Source organism: Pipistrellus hanaki, assembly GCF_964339955.1.
Source record: "Pipistrellus hanaki genome assembly, chromosome: 3".
Taxonomy (NCBI): domain Eukaryota; kingdom Metazoa; phylum Chordata; class Mammalia; order Chiroptera; family Vespertilionidae; genus Pipistrellus; species Pipistrellus hanaki.
Window position 1 is genome coordinate 96,229,495 of NC_140505.1, and position 15,296 is coordinate 96,244,790.

General features: G+C 41.7%; 1 protein-coding gene across 1 annotated transcript in view; it reads left to right on the forward strand.

The window, feature by feature from the left end:
- The window catches only part of CRYL1 (crystallin lambda 1), a 142,225-nt gene that overhangs the window by 83,397 nt on the left and 43,532 nt on the right, over positions 1 to 15,296 (forward strand). The window contains exon 4 of the mRNA XM_084878614.1: positions 8,409 to 8,570. Within this exon, the coding sequence (XP_084734740.1) occupies positions 8,409 to 8,570 (162 nt within the window). The remainder of the gene's footprint in view (positions 1 to 8,408; positions 8,571 to 15,296) is intronic.

Below are 15,296 nucleotides of genomic sequence, written 5' to 3' on the forward strand. Positions count from 1 at the left end.
TTTACAAGCAAAAGGAAAGATTTAAAGGAAGGACAATGGGTGCCTCATCAACTATAATAAACAAAAGACAAATGGAAAACCAAAAAGTCATCAGTAAAATGTTGCTTCAACGGCATGAAAGAAGGTGTTTTTTTTTTGCATCGAACTCTGACTGGCAATGAAAAGTGGATTTATTTTGAGAATCTCAAGTGCACAAAATCATGGGTTGATCCAGGTCAACCATCAACATCGACTGCAAGGTCAAATTGCAGAAAGAAGACAATGTTCTGTGTTTGGTGGGATCAGGAAGGTATAGTGTATTATGAGCTTCTAAAGTCAAGTGAAATGGTTAATACTGATTGCTACCTACAACAAATAATCAATTTGAACCACACTTTGATCATGAAACAGCCAGAAGACACAGCTAAGTAATTTTGCTTCATGATGATGCACCATCACACACTTCAAAACCAGTTAAAGACACCTTAGAAGATCTTGCCTGGGAAGTATTAACCCACCCACCATATTCACCAGATCTTGCTAGTGATGATGAGCCAGACTGAAGCCAGATGTTTAATTAGTGCTACTCGACAGACTGTATTATATGGAGCACTTCCATCTTCAACTTAAGAAAGAATTGCCCTCTGCCATGCTTACAATAGGATTTGAGCTCATTCCCCCCCACCCTTCCCCCCCAATGTCTTTCTCCCTAAAATAGGCTAATGGAATTTCTTTGCATGTAAAATACCTTTTGTACTAAAGTCTTCCAATTTAAGTTTGTGGTTTTTTTTCTTTCTGGAAAGCACCCTGAAGATTGTTTCCAGATATTTTGCATGAGCAAATGTAGATTTTCCTAGCAACAGGATGCCTATCTAAAATTCCTAAGTGGATTTTTAAAAAATCAATGAAATTTCATTTTCCCCGTGAAAATATTTGTTTTGGAAAATGTATGTTGTTGCACAGCAAGTGGGTAAAGCTCAGATCTGAGTTCTCATGCAGCACTTCCTTTCTGGGAGAGATCCAGGGCTGATTTGCTGTGGCCCTGCTGCTTCCCTAAAACAGCCCTAATGAGTTGAGTGCTGTCATAAGTAAGCTTTATTATTAATAAAACAAGAATCTTTATGACTAGGGGCCCAGTGCATGAATTTGTGCACCTTGAAAGGAACTGTGGGCTGTGAGGCTGCGGTAGGCACAGGGTCGGGTCTTGGCTCATATATGCGCCCCCACCTGACCCCTCCTGCAGAGGCCCTGAGTCCCTTGTCTGGTGGCAGCCCCACTCCTGCAGCTGCTGATCCCATACACTGATGGAGCCGGCTCCACTCACACTCGCTGACTGCTCGAAGCTATTGGGGCTGTTCCAGCAGCGGGTGCGAGCAAAGCCAGCACCATCAGTGAGTGTGAGTGGCTGCTACTGCCCCAATTGCCCCTCAGGAGTAGGGGGTGGTGGAGAAGCCCTCAGGGGCAATCAGGGCCAACAGCTGCTGCTTGCACCCGCTGATTGCACTGAGTGGTCAGGACTTGTGCCCAGCACCGGCAGCAGGTGCAAATGGGACCCAGCACACCAGAGCAAAGAATTTTCAGTAACCATCAGAAGCTCGCCTCGATGACAGCGATCGGTGCCCCAACTTGGTCTTGCACCCCCACTCACCTGCTCCACTATCCCACGATGGCCAACACCTGCCATGTTCCACACACGCCCCTAGTGGCCAGTGTACGTCATAGCGACTGGTTGTTTGGTTGTTCTGTTGTTCTGGTGGTTCCACCATTCAGTCTATTTGCATGTTAGCCTTTTATTATATAGAATTTACTTTTAGAAATTAAGTAAGTTAGAGAGAATTAATGTTATACCTATAATACCATCATTCGGTTTCTTCCTTTCAAGATGGAAAGGGAAAAGGAGTACTTTAACTCAATCCCACCTTTTAACCATCTAATGCTGCCTGACTTGAATGACCTCCTTTTGATTTACCAGCAATAGTTACACTGTTTTTCTCACTGTGACCTCATCCCCAAGGTTTTGTTTTGTCTGTCAAAATTAGAGCACCAGAGTGTTTTTGCATGAGAATATCATCCCCCTTTACCTCAAATAAACAAAACACAAATAATAGTCATTGCTTTGAAAGTGCTGTTAGAGTTTAAGCAAACTAGCTAATTACCTTCCGTAGTGATGGAGCTTTTGCTAACACTTCACATTAGTTGGCTTTCTCTAGAAAAGACCTTGAAAGACTCCTAGAGTTGGGGGTTGGTGGGGTGTTCTTACCTGGTCACATTGCTACGCTTAGAGAGAACACTTGGCTGCTAGGCTGTCAGCCGCCTCATTGTTTGATATTGTCCCTGCCTTTCTGTTCAGATCACGTAGGAAAGAGAGAATGCCTGTAGCCTCACTTGGCTTTGTAATCTGCCGCAAGTGATGAAAGTCCTGGTTAACGGTGTGTCAGACTCCCTTTCTCAGACAAGGGGGTGTCCCCTTTAAAGATCGGAAATGAACTCCAGACTTAACATGGATGAGGGAGGTATCATAACCCTGGCTTAGCAAATTGAGCACAATTGGGATACTATTAAAAACAACAACTACAACAACAACAGAGCTTCAGGCCAATGTGCCTGAGGAAAGAAAAAAAGAAAACCGCCTTACATAACTCCCTACAGCAGGTTTGGGTTTCCTCTGGTTCAAGTTTTCTTGCCTCTTTGATAATCAAATGATCTGAAGAAAGGCGTAGAGTTTCAAGGGAGAAGCTGCATGACAGGCTCACAATAGGGCCATTCACAAGGGCTCTTTTATTAGCTTACACAGTATCGCCATCATTCTTAGTCTCTGGCTTTACTACAAGGCTCCATTTAAACTTAACCAACTTGCAGACATAACTGATCCAGGAATTACTCAATACAACCAGCCAGATACTGTAACCTTTTCCCCCATTTGATAAAGGGATTTAACACAATGGGCTTTACAGTTCTTAAATGACTCCATTTTCCCCGTCTTTCCGATGTGGTGCTGGTATGACCTTTTGTTCTCAAAAAAATTTCACATGGTTTGATTGTATTTTTTAAAAGTATAAACAAACGCAATATTGATGCCCTATCTTTCAAGTTAAATTTTAAAATCTTGTGATGATACAGAAATGGAATTCATGTTATAATATTTACACAGCTGATTTCAAAACATTAGATATTATTATTAACTATTAGATATTATTAAATTAGGCCTGAAAATATGTTCTTTATTTTTGAGGAAGGTTTTGATACAATACCTAGTAGTACTTTCATCATTGCCTTTCCACTTTTGCACACTTCTGGTTGTCTGCTGATTTTTATGCTACTACTTCTATTACAGTGCTACTACATAATCAGGACACACTTGGTTAGTCTCTGCATGGAGAAGAGAGGACGGAGCCCTGAGGATATATTTGGTAGCACACCACACTTTGGATCCATACCTCAAGATAGTGGCTCTCAAGCGTTATTAGGAACAAAAATCGACAGAATGTTTGATTAAAATGCAGGACAATCGTTTTCTGAGACTGATTTCTGAGACTCCCAGAGACTGATTCAGTAGGTCTAGTGGAAGCCGGAGAACGTGCATCTTAATGAGCAGCGTATTGATTCTGGTGCTGATACTGAGAACCATGATCCCGAATCCGCCAGAGCAGTGGTCAGCAAACTCATTAGTCAACAGAGCCAAATATCAACAGTACAATGATTAAAATTTCTTTTGAGAGCCAAATATTTTAAACTTAAACTATATAGGTGGGTACATTGTTACTAATTTAATTAGGGTACTCCTAAGCTGGCTTTTGCTAAAAACGTCCTCAATCTTATTGAGGTATGTTCACTGAGGTTGACCCCTTCCAATCTCCCATCCACACTCGCCATGTATACTTGTTTTGTCTATCTCCTTTCGTTCATCCTCTCTATATGTCCAAACCACCCCAACATACCTTTCTCAATCCTCGACACTACATCTTCTTTCACCCACAATGTTCCCTAAAATTAACTTAATAAACTTTCTTAAAGTTCTAAGTCCTAATTAAAATAAAACCTTGAATAAAATTTGCTACCATACTTAATAATGATATTATTTATTGATAAAATTAAATTCCTTACAATTTACCTTACAATATCCATAAAATTAAATCATGACAATGACTGACAAACACTAATGTGTTTGCATCTCCTTGGAAAGTTTGGGTAAGTCAGGTTTGTATGTTGTTGTTTTTAATTTTAGGCACGATTCCAGGTTCTCATCAATAAGACAACTTCTCAATTTACTCTTGATAAGGTTCATGCTTGAAAATGATTGTTCTCATAAATATGTAGACCCGAATAAGGAAAGAACAGCAAACGTTAGTTTTTTCAGTTGATTTATATGAGTCAGGAATACTATTTCAGGTGTTAAAAGTCTTCCTTCTCCAGGGCTTTCAGAGAAGACCACTTGTGCTGTGAACTAAGTTCACTTTGTTTTTCTCCAATATTTCTGTATCAGCACAAAGACGTTCAAATTTTGAGCTCCACTTTTTTTTTTTTTTTTGGTTGTTTTTGTTTTTAAGTAGTGAAGGCATAGGCATTCTTTTTTTAAAAAAATATATATTTTATTTTATTTTTTTTACAGAGAGGGAGAGAAATAGAGAGCTAGAAACGTCGATGAGAGAGAAACATCGATCAGCTGCCTCTTGCACACCCCCTACTGGGGATGTGCCCACAACCAGGGTACATGCCCTTGACCGAATCGAACCTGGGACCTTTCAGTCCGCAGACCAACGCTCTACCACTGAGCCAAACCGATTTCGGCAATTCTTTGTTTTTTAAATCCAGCAATTGCATTTCAAAGTTGCCAATGTCAATATTAAAGGTAGAAAATTTTAATTCTGTTACAGTAACATCAAGAGGTTTTTTAACAAAGGCTAACGTGGCCTTGCTGTTTCTGAATTCCTGAAACCTGTTGAGGAAACCTCCCTCATAATTAAAGGTGTTGTTTTGAAATAGCAAATGTCAATATCAGAATTATTTTCTTGGTGATGTTTCAATAGGCTTAGAAAGTGAATCAAAGTTTCTCTTTCAAAATCTTAAGCAAAAAGAGATAATTTGTTTTCAAATGAAATAACTTCTAATAACATTGAAAAAATTGTCTTTCCTTTCCCCTGTAGTTTACGATTAAGCTGATTTAGATGAGACGTAATGTCTACCATGAAATAAAATTTTTGGATCCACTGATCGTCCGTTAGTTCTGGATAGTGAACACCCTTTTCAAGGAGAAATGCTTTCATTTCTGTTAATAAGGAAGCAAAACGTTTCAAAACGTTTCCTCTTTATAACCAACGTACCTTGTTATGCAGCAGATCTGCGTACTCTCCATTTCAACTAAAAATTCTTTAAATTGGCGATGATTAAGAGCTTTAGGAGTTGATAATGGAGTTGATAATGTTAATCACCAATTCCGTAACTTTGCAAATTTCTTCTGGAAATGTCTGCCAACAAAGTGCTTCTTGATAAGTGATGCAATGGCAAGCATCTCGCGATTAATTTTTTCTTTCAAAATAGCAACAAACCCGTTTCTTAGGCCCATACTTTTTCACCCCTCTGTTGAAATTGAGACAATGTTATTGAGTGGAATATGATGTTTTTCAATGCACTCAATTACAGCATTTACTATATCCTCTCCACGTGTTTGACCTTTGAGTGGCAATAATCCTAAAAGTTCTTCTTTAGGACCTGTAGATGAAATAAATAAAAACAAAAAGTGAAACTTGTGCTGTATCATTTATGTCACAAGACTCGTCAACTGCTATTGATAAAGCTGAAACCAATTTAAGATCTTCGACTTGTTGGTCAGTTATATTCGAAGACATTTTGACTGTTCGATCTTTCACTGTTTTAGCAGACAATGGTAACTCTTTAAATTTTTTTTTTTTTTTTTTAGAATATCTGCTTTGTTCTTAAAATCCCGAAATAGCTCTTTGGATGCATTTATAAAACAACTTTTTATGTATTCACTGTCTATGGTTTTCCTCTCTCAGCAATCTCTTGACTAACCACAAAACTTGCAATATTGTTGGAAGATTGCATCCAGTAATTACAGAACTTGATTTTTCTTGACTCTTCTGAAGTTCCTCAACTGCTTTCTTCCTTGCATCACTGACAGGATATTTAGTACTAAATGACACGTGTTTAGTTGTAAAGTGTCTCTCCAAATTTGATTTCTTGTTATGTGCCAATTTTTCCTGACAAATACGACAGGTCGGAAGGCCATTTAAGTTTTGAATAATTGGGAAAGTCTCGGTCCATTCAACTTTAAATTCACGGTTTTCGTCTTTCTTTGCTTCTTCTTTGTAGCCATGTCAAACAGGGCATCTAAAAAAATGTTTCATTTTATAATAATAAAGCCACCAACAAAAAATAATTACAATTCTTAAATTGATGACAAAAATACCTGTAGGATTTGCAGCTGGTTGGAAACATACAGGTAACTTTATGCTTTGAGTAGGTACTTTTGTCACCCGTGCGATTTGCGGAGGGACTAGCACTAACCACTGCACAATGAGACTGCTGATGGACTGGCTCACTCAACTCGTGCATGAGTCGTGCGCCTCCTCCGCGCTGCGTATCCCACGGCCTGCCCCATGTCTCCTGTCGCCTGACCTACCGACATCCCCACATCTAACCACTTCAAAATAGACTCGCCCAGGCGGAAAACCACCTTCTGCACATGGGCCACGAAGTTTCAATCGCACTGTATGTGCGCGCCCGCACATGGTATTTTGTGGAAGAGCCACACTCAAGGGGCCAAAGAGCCGCATGTGACTCGTGAGCCATGGTTTGCCGACCACTGCACCAGAGGATGTTGGGAACAGTGATGTTCCCCTGCAGGATGAAGTGGCCCCTGGGGTGATTTCCCAGAGCTGCTGGCGGCAGGCAGAGAAAGATGCCTCTACTTGCAGGGTTAAAGCAGCGAGCATCCTTTTCTTGTTCTGCTTGCTTCTGAGCCAGGGATCCACCACAGGCATCCCATTCCAGGAACACGCCTCCCTGGGGACTGGCTCTGGGTATTTAACAGTGTCATCTCACTTCTACCCCAGCTTTGCATGATGAGAATTTCGGCATGGTTGTTATTGGCAGTATTTAATCCCAGTTTACATCTCCTCCTCAACCCCTATTCAAGTAATTTTAGCTTTTTAGAAACAGAGTTATATTTCCAGAAGATTTCCAATGATCTATGAGTACTTAAAAGCCTTCGGAGAATTATGGATGTAACACACTTGTTCATTTCATGAAGATAAGGATAGGGGAAATGTGGTGATGACACCACTGAGGCTCATAGCACTTGGCCTGAGATGCTGCTGAGTGTGTTCTGCTCGTAAGACTCTCCCTTTCCATATGGTTGGAGGACTTTTTTATTATGAGAATTTTAATTTTTTTTTCTTTTTTTCTTTCATACTGTACAGCCCCATTCAGTGCTCACAGCCCAAGGGTAAGGAGGCCGAGCAATGGTTTGAGGCTGCAACTTCCTCTGGCATGGGTCCACTATGAGAGGCCCACAGGGAAGGGCCCCCCATAAATCATGACCATGCATGAGAATTTTAATTTTTTAAATTTGTTTTTCAATTACAGTTGACATAGAATATTATATTAGTTTCAAGTGCACAACATAGTGATTAGACATATAATTTATGTGGTAATCCTCCCCCCCCCCCAATAATCTAGTACCCATTTGGCACCATACATAGTTATTATAATATCATTGACTATATTCCTTATGCTATACTTTACATCTCCATGACTAATTGTAACTACCAATTTGTGCTTCTTAATCCCTTCACCTGTTTACCCAGCCCCCCAACCACCCTTCCACCTGGCAACCATTAGTTTGTACTCTGTATCTATGAGTCTATTTCTGTTTTGCTTGTTTATTTATTTTGGTTATTACATTCCACATATAATTGAAATCATATGGTATTTGTCTTTTTCTGTCTGATTGCTTTCACCTAGCTTAATCCCCTTATGTCTTGTGTTGTCACAAATGACAAGATTTCATTCTTTTTTATTATTGCATAATATTCCTTGGTATATGTGTGTTATAGCTTCTTTATCATTTATCGATGGTCACCTAGGTTACTTCCATATCTTTGCTATCATAAATAATGTTTCAACAAACATATATCTTTTTAAATTAGTATTTTATATTTCTTTGGTTAAATAGCCAGACATGGAATTGGTGGGTCACAAAACTAGAGAATATAGATTCCCGATAGACATCACCCAGTTTCCAGAGTTATCAAGATTTATTATATTGTTGGGTAGCTTTTTGTTTTTTTCTTAAATGTTGCTTGTGGTTTTCTAATTGGTTCTGATTTGAAATGAATAGAACTTGAGATGCTTTGCTCAGGGCCTGAGTGCAGTGGTCATGAGTAGTGACTTGTGAATGTGCTCCTCAGGAATGTGTTCCAGAAGACCTGGCACTGAAGAAGAAGGTTTTTGCTCAGTTAGATGGAATCATCAGTGATGACGTTGTCCTCAGCAGCTCCACCTCATGCCTCTTGCCTTCCCAGCTGTTTGCTGGGTTGGTGCATGTGAAGCAGTGCATTGTGGCTCATCCTGTGAGTATATCAAACCTGAATGTTGATCATATCTCTTTCTGGTTTTGGGGAGTATTACATTTTGTTTAATCCACTAGTATTTTTTAACTGCTTTTTTGACATGTAATTCACATACCACACAATTCAAATTGTACAATTTAATGGTTTTTAGCATATTTAGAGAGTTGTACAAGACAAGCATTTTCTAAAAGAATTTTATCCAAAATTTTTTTGGATTGCATATATGTACCTAATGCATAGTGGGACAGAATAAGCAATCCTTACAGACTTTCACCCTCGAGTAACTCACTGTCCAAACAAGGAGAAAGAATACTAAACTAACAATTCTCCTACTGAAGAAAAAGTCTAATTAAACTAATGTGTACACTATCACTTGTACTGTGTGGGATGAGTTTTACTAAAATCCAGATTTTGAGTCTTACTTGAGATTTCAGTTAGGTGCAAACCCCTCCTTCTTAGTGGTCCCTTCCACCCATCTGTTGTAATTATTGGACAAACTTATTCACTAGGAGTACATTAGGAGGCATAGTAGGCAAGGGGTTTAAAGTTGGCATGGAAGCACTCAATGCGTCTTCTTGAGATTAATGTGTTAGTGTGAGGATCAGAGAGAGGAGTCACAGGTCACTTGGCGGATGTTCGAGTCCCAGCTGTGAGCTCTGCATGACCTTGGAGGACCCTGATGATCTGTTAGGACAGAAAATCTAGCTTAGCTCAGGTTATCAGAAGTGTAACAGTACAGGATGATGATCACATCTTTAGCACCACCAGGCCTTTGGAGGTGAAGGCTCGGGAGAAGCTACATGAAGAAGCTGGGAAGATCAGATAGAATCTGATTGGGCTGATGAGAAGAGTGTATGAGTTTGGGAAAGAGTATAAGAATGACCCTAGGCTAAGAACTACAAACGGGAGTGTAGAATTGTGAGGGGACCAGCTGAACTGGAAGAGCATATCTACTTGGGAGTCGGAGGAGAAAGGAGAAGGCTTGGAAAGAGTTGTGTTGTAGAGAAACAGAATTGCTCTGAGGAATTGGACTGGTTTAGGGACAGAACAGTGGGTGATGCAATGAAGACACTGTCTTTAGTCTGAAGGTGGCTCAGAGAGGGGGCAGACAGTTCACAGAACCTGGGACAGGATTCCATGTGGGAATGGCCCCAGGAGAAGTTAGGGCCTCTAGAACTGAGAGCAGGGATGTTCTGCCTTCTAAGCAAGAGTAGTTTAGAGTGAGGAGGTCTGAGGTTGGCATAGGGAGGTGAAGGAAAAGAGCAAGTCACAGATGGTGGCTAGATTTTATATGGACTACCACTTAAGGTCTGTGTGGTTTGAGATGTCTAGATATCCTTACACTGAAGTATAGTGGAAAGTGTGAAGAATAATTATGAAATAAAGAGACTTAGGCCCATAGGATAAAAGCAGGCACATTTAATTACCATTTAAATACAGGTGAATTAGCACCATGAAAACCTTAAATGAAGCACCTAAAGGCCATGTTCTATAAAGCATGTCAGCTTTTGCTTCTGTGACATTTACATGCTCATAAAATCCCTTAAAAACCATAAACCACTTACTAGATTTTTACTCAATTGCTTTATTGCTTGAAAGCTTGCAATATTTAACCATTTATTTTTACTTCTGAGGCAGTTTAGAAAAACAACTACTAAATCAAATTGTTCAGAAAATACCTCCTAAATCCTTTGATAAGACTTGCTCAGTGTCACTAATCATCAGGGAAACTGCAAATCAAAACCAAATCATAATGACATATCACCTCACACCTGTCAGAATGGTTATCATCAAAAAGTCAACAAACAAACAAATAAAAAACAAAACAAAGAATCGAATCCATGAATAAAACATACAAAAAGTCAGCAAACAAGTGCTAGTCAGGATGGGAAGAAAAGTGAGCCCTCATGCATTGTTGGTGAGATTGCAAATTGGTGCAACCACTATGAAAAACAGTATGGAGGTTATTAAGAAAATTAAAAATAGATTTAACTTATGATCTAACAATCCCAACTTTGGGGTATTTTCCCAAAGAAATCCAAAATGCTAATTCAAAAAGATAAATGCACCCCTATATTCATTGCAGCATTATTATTACAGTAGCCAAGATATGGAAGCAACCCAAATGTCCATTAATAAATGAATGGATAAAGAAAATATGGTACATATATACAATGGAATATTACTCAGCCATAAAAAAGTAAAATTTTGCCATTTACAGCAATATGGATGAACATAATACATATTAAGTAAAATATGTCTGACAAATGAGAAAGACAAATATCATTTGATTCCAAAACAAATGAACAAACAAAACAGAAATAGACTCACGGAAACAGATACTAAAGGGATGGATACCAGAAGGTTGGTGTGAGGGTCTGGGGGAAAAGGGGAGGAGTTCATAATATAATATAAGTTACATGGTGACAGATGACTACCAGAATTAGGGGGGTGATCACATTGTAAGGTATGAAAATTATATTATACACTATATTATACACATGAAATTAATATAACCAGTATACCAAATTATCTATATATATAAAAACCTAAGTGACCAAATGACCAAACGACTGGTCACTATGACACGCACTGACTACCACGCAGAAGCTGCCCCTGGTGGTCAGTGCGCTCCCACAGAGGGAGCACTGCTCAGTCAGAAGCCCTGAGCCGGGCTCACAGCTGGCGGGCACAGTGGCAGAGGCGGGAGCCTCTCCCGCTTCCAAGGCAATGCTAAGGATGTCCAACTGCCTGCTTCGGCTGCTCCCCACTTCCCTAGTGCTCCCGGACTGAGGGTGCAGGCCGGGCTGAGGGGACCCCCCCAGAGCACAAATTTTGTGCACCAGGCCTCTAGTACTTAAATAAAAAAATAATTGGAAAAAACTTTTACTACATTTATTCCATTTTAATTTACCCATGGGTGAGATCGCACCTTACTCATTTCTTCCGTCCACTAGCCCAGTGCCTCTGACTAGGTGCTCGGTCAGTGACTTGAATAATGACATTTCTCTCCTTCATACCATCCCAGTTTTTCTGAGTTTTACTTATTTAATGAAATACAAACTGCATAGTCAAAGTCAGTCAAACTTCAGTTTAAAAATTAACCTCTCATTACTTTTATAAATTATTTGAAACCCAAATGACATTAACTAAAGCAAATCAAATCACCCAGGTAACCATCTTTGGAATTTTATCCCTTTTTCCTTCTGTGCTGGTATCATTCACCTTTTGATCATACCACTGACCTCTGCAAAGGACAAAAAGCACCTTGGACAATTCAATCTTAGCTGGACTGGCAGTACCTATGGAACACAGAACTGTTGGTAACCTTTTTTTGTTTTGTTAATCTTTACCTGAGGATATTTTTTCCATTAATTTTTAGAGAGAGCAGAAGGAAGGGAGGGGAGGAGGGGAGAGAGGGAGGGTGCAGGGGAAGGAGAGAGAGAGGGGAGAGAGAGATCAATGTGAGATAGACACATCAATTGGTTGCCTCCTGAATATTCCCCTGCTGGTGCCAGGAATTGGACCTAAAACCCAGGTACTTGCCGTTGACTGAGATTCAAATGTGAGACCCTTTGGTGCACGGGCTGATGCTCTGACCAAGGACCATTGGTAATCTTGGAGGAGCTGCAGAGTTTTCTGTTACTGCTGGCCAGGCAGGAGCAGCTCAAGGTGTCAGCTTACATGCCACTGCCCTAGCTCAAGGCCCATAACTGGCATCCTCTGTCTGGACAGGAACAGGGTAAAGGAAGAGGAAGCTTGCTCATGCCACAGCAGGGCCATCTGCCAGGGAGTTTTGACATCACACATGTTCTCTTGGTGGGCAACTTTCCAGTGGGCCTTTCAGCACTGGTTGTGCTCTCTCAGCATCCAGGTAGTTGAAATGGGATTTAGAGGGAAAAAGTAATAGGTGAAGCAAGAGGGATGATACAACCATTCTCCATGTCCTGACATTCTGATATTTTTTTGCTGCTTTTCACAGTCTGCCTGTCCTCCCTGTAGAGGGGTCGAGGCCATTTGGGGCAATGTTGGCCAATGACTGTCTGAAGGTCCAGTTTGGTGCAGTCTCTCTTAGTGCTTAGATTCTATGTCAGCAGCCCATCCAGACACCCCAGGTTTCCACCAATAATTTTAGCTGCACTTTATAATTAAGTTTTCCCTTTCTCCTTCCTTATTTCAGTTGGGGATGTGATGGTCCCGTGGAGCTTATGGGGCCTCATTAGTGCATCCAGTGCTCTCGGTGTTCCTCTGTGTGTTACAAATGCTCCATAGATGGGACTGCCTTGGGGTGACACATGCCAGCCCCCAGGGTTTTGGCCCTGAATGGGCAGCTCCCAAAGGCACATCTGTAGCCTAGTTACCAGTCAGGCTGGTAACTAGGAGCTGGGCTGCAGGCTGGCCTGCACAGGTGCCTAAGGTGCTTCGGTCCAGCACTCCCTGCCATGCATGCACTTGCTCTGCTGCACCTCTGAGCCCACTTGTCTACGTGCAGGTGGTCATTGGAACGTCCACTTCTGGGTTTGCTGTGTGTGGAAAATACATGTATCTGTGTGTCCTGCTCCAGATTGCCAGCTCCTTAGTCACAGGGCTGCTTTTTTAATTTTTTTAAATTTTTAAATTTATTTATTTTTATCTCTGTGGAGGACAAACGTAAATTATCAAAAATACTGAGAGATGGCATCCTCTGAACCAGCTGTGCACAAGGACCCCTTCGCTTTTGTATCATGTTGTAAGCGGAAGAGGAGTTTGCCTGACAGAAGTGCCCGCTGTGTGGGTATGAGTGGATCTTTGGAGAAGGGACAGCCTGCCTTTCATCTGTGAGGTTAACTTCTTTAATTGGCTGCGGAGAGAATAAATGGGCTCTGTGTCCCGGGTGTGCTATCATCCGATCACATGCCTCCGGCTCTGTTCCAGAGTCAGGCAAGGTTTTTCACGAGGTGAATGGAGAAAGGCTCCCTGTGCTGCCAGCTCCACCTGAGCTTTCAGACAGCCTGTGCCACCCCCATCCTGGGCCTCCAACAGGGCTCAGCCCAGGCACCAGCGTGCTTAACCTTTAAAGCAGCGGTCGCCAGTCAGTGGTCCACGGACCACTGGTGATCCTTAGGTCTGAAAGGTTGGTGACCACTACTTTAAAGAAATCACTTCCTTTTCTTCTTTGTTTTCCCCATTTCTTGAGGGGCTACTTCTCTCTGTTCCTCATAGACCAACAGCAAAGGCCTGTCTTATGTCAGGAAGGGAAGAACATTTCAGGAAGTAGCTATTCTTTCCTTTGTAGTGGAATCACTTACATTGTTTTTCTCTCCTCTCCCTTCCTCTCCTCACATATGTACCATGTTAAATTTATGATTTAGCCTGTCATGATGGTCAGGATCCTCCTCTGAGCATGGAATAGGGATTAATTTCCTTATCATAGAAGGAGGCACTCTGGCAAGAATAACCCCATCCAAGCCCCCGGGCACCTGGAGATCCTTTCCTAGCAGCCTGTCACCTTGCGCTGGGGGACACCTCAAAGGGCCGGTCCCCGTAGCTGGGGCTTTTATAGTGGGTGCTGGGCAATGGCTGCAGGACTCCAAACTGGAGGTGGTGTGATGGGGCTCCTGCTTTTAATTTTGTTGTTGTTGTGTTATTTTTGTTAATCCTTACTGGAGGATATTTTCCCCATTGATTTTGAGAGAGAGAGAGAGAGAAAAAGAGAGAGAGAGAGAGAGAGATTAATGTGAGAGAGGCACATTGATTGGTTGCCTCCTGAAGGTGCCCCTACCCGGGCCAGGAATTGAACCCACAATCCAGGGACTGGGGATCGAACCCACAACCCTTCTATGCATGGGCCTATGCTCTAACCACCTTGCAAACTGGCCGGGGCCCTACTTTTACTTTTTAAAAAATGCTTCCTTGTGAAAAAATACACAACATTAACTACCTTAACTATCTTAAGTGTTCAGTTCAGTGACATTAAGTACATTCACACTGTTGTGCAACCATCACTACCATCCATCTCAAGAACTCTTTTCATCTTGCAAAACGGAAGCTCTGTCTCCATTAAACAACTCCCAATTTCCCTCCCAGAGCCCTGGGAAGCCACCATTCTCCTTTCTGTACCTTCTGTCTCTATGGATTTGACAGCTCCACCTTACGAAGGGTAACTCTGGCAATGACAGCTGAGCCTGCAGGAGGAGGCCAGTGAAGAGAGGACAGTATCAGAACCCAAGTTGAAAGTTACGGTTGGAGCTAAGTGTATAGCAGAGGGAATGGATTTCTTTGAGAGATGTGAATGTAATTGAGAAGACTTTTGCCACTGATGGAAATGGGTGAGGAGGTAGGGAGAGGCCGGGAGCAAGGATGCTTCTTGTGGTACTAAGCTGAGTGTTCTTATCAAGTCGGGGAGCTGGAAAGAGGGCGGGTGTTGGGGTGGAGAGCCAGGAGTTTAGTTTGTGGCAGGCTGTGATATGATGAGGGAAGGTACCCAATGCACAATTCAAATGGGGGTCTGGAGTGGGAGCTGCGCTCGGGTGCGGTCTCCGCATCTTGATGGCACTAATGCTCTAGGAGTGACAAGCCCTCCTGGAGATCTGGTCACAGAGGACGGTGAGGGTGCCGGAACCATCACTCAGAGAGGGCACGGGCAGGCGCAGAGCCTGTGAGGAGGACAGAGACAGGGAACTAGCAAGTTTTCGTGAAGATGCTTTTAAACTGTTTGTCTCCATCTGTGCTTGCTACGTGAAGCTT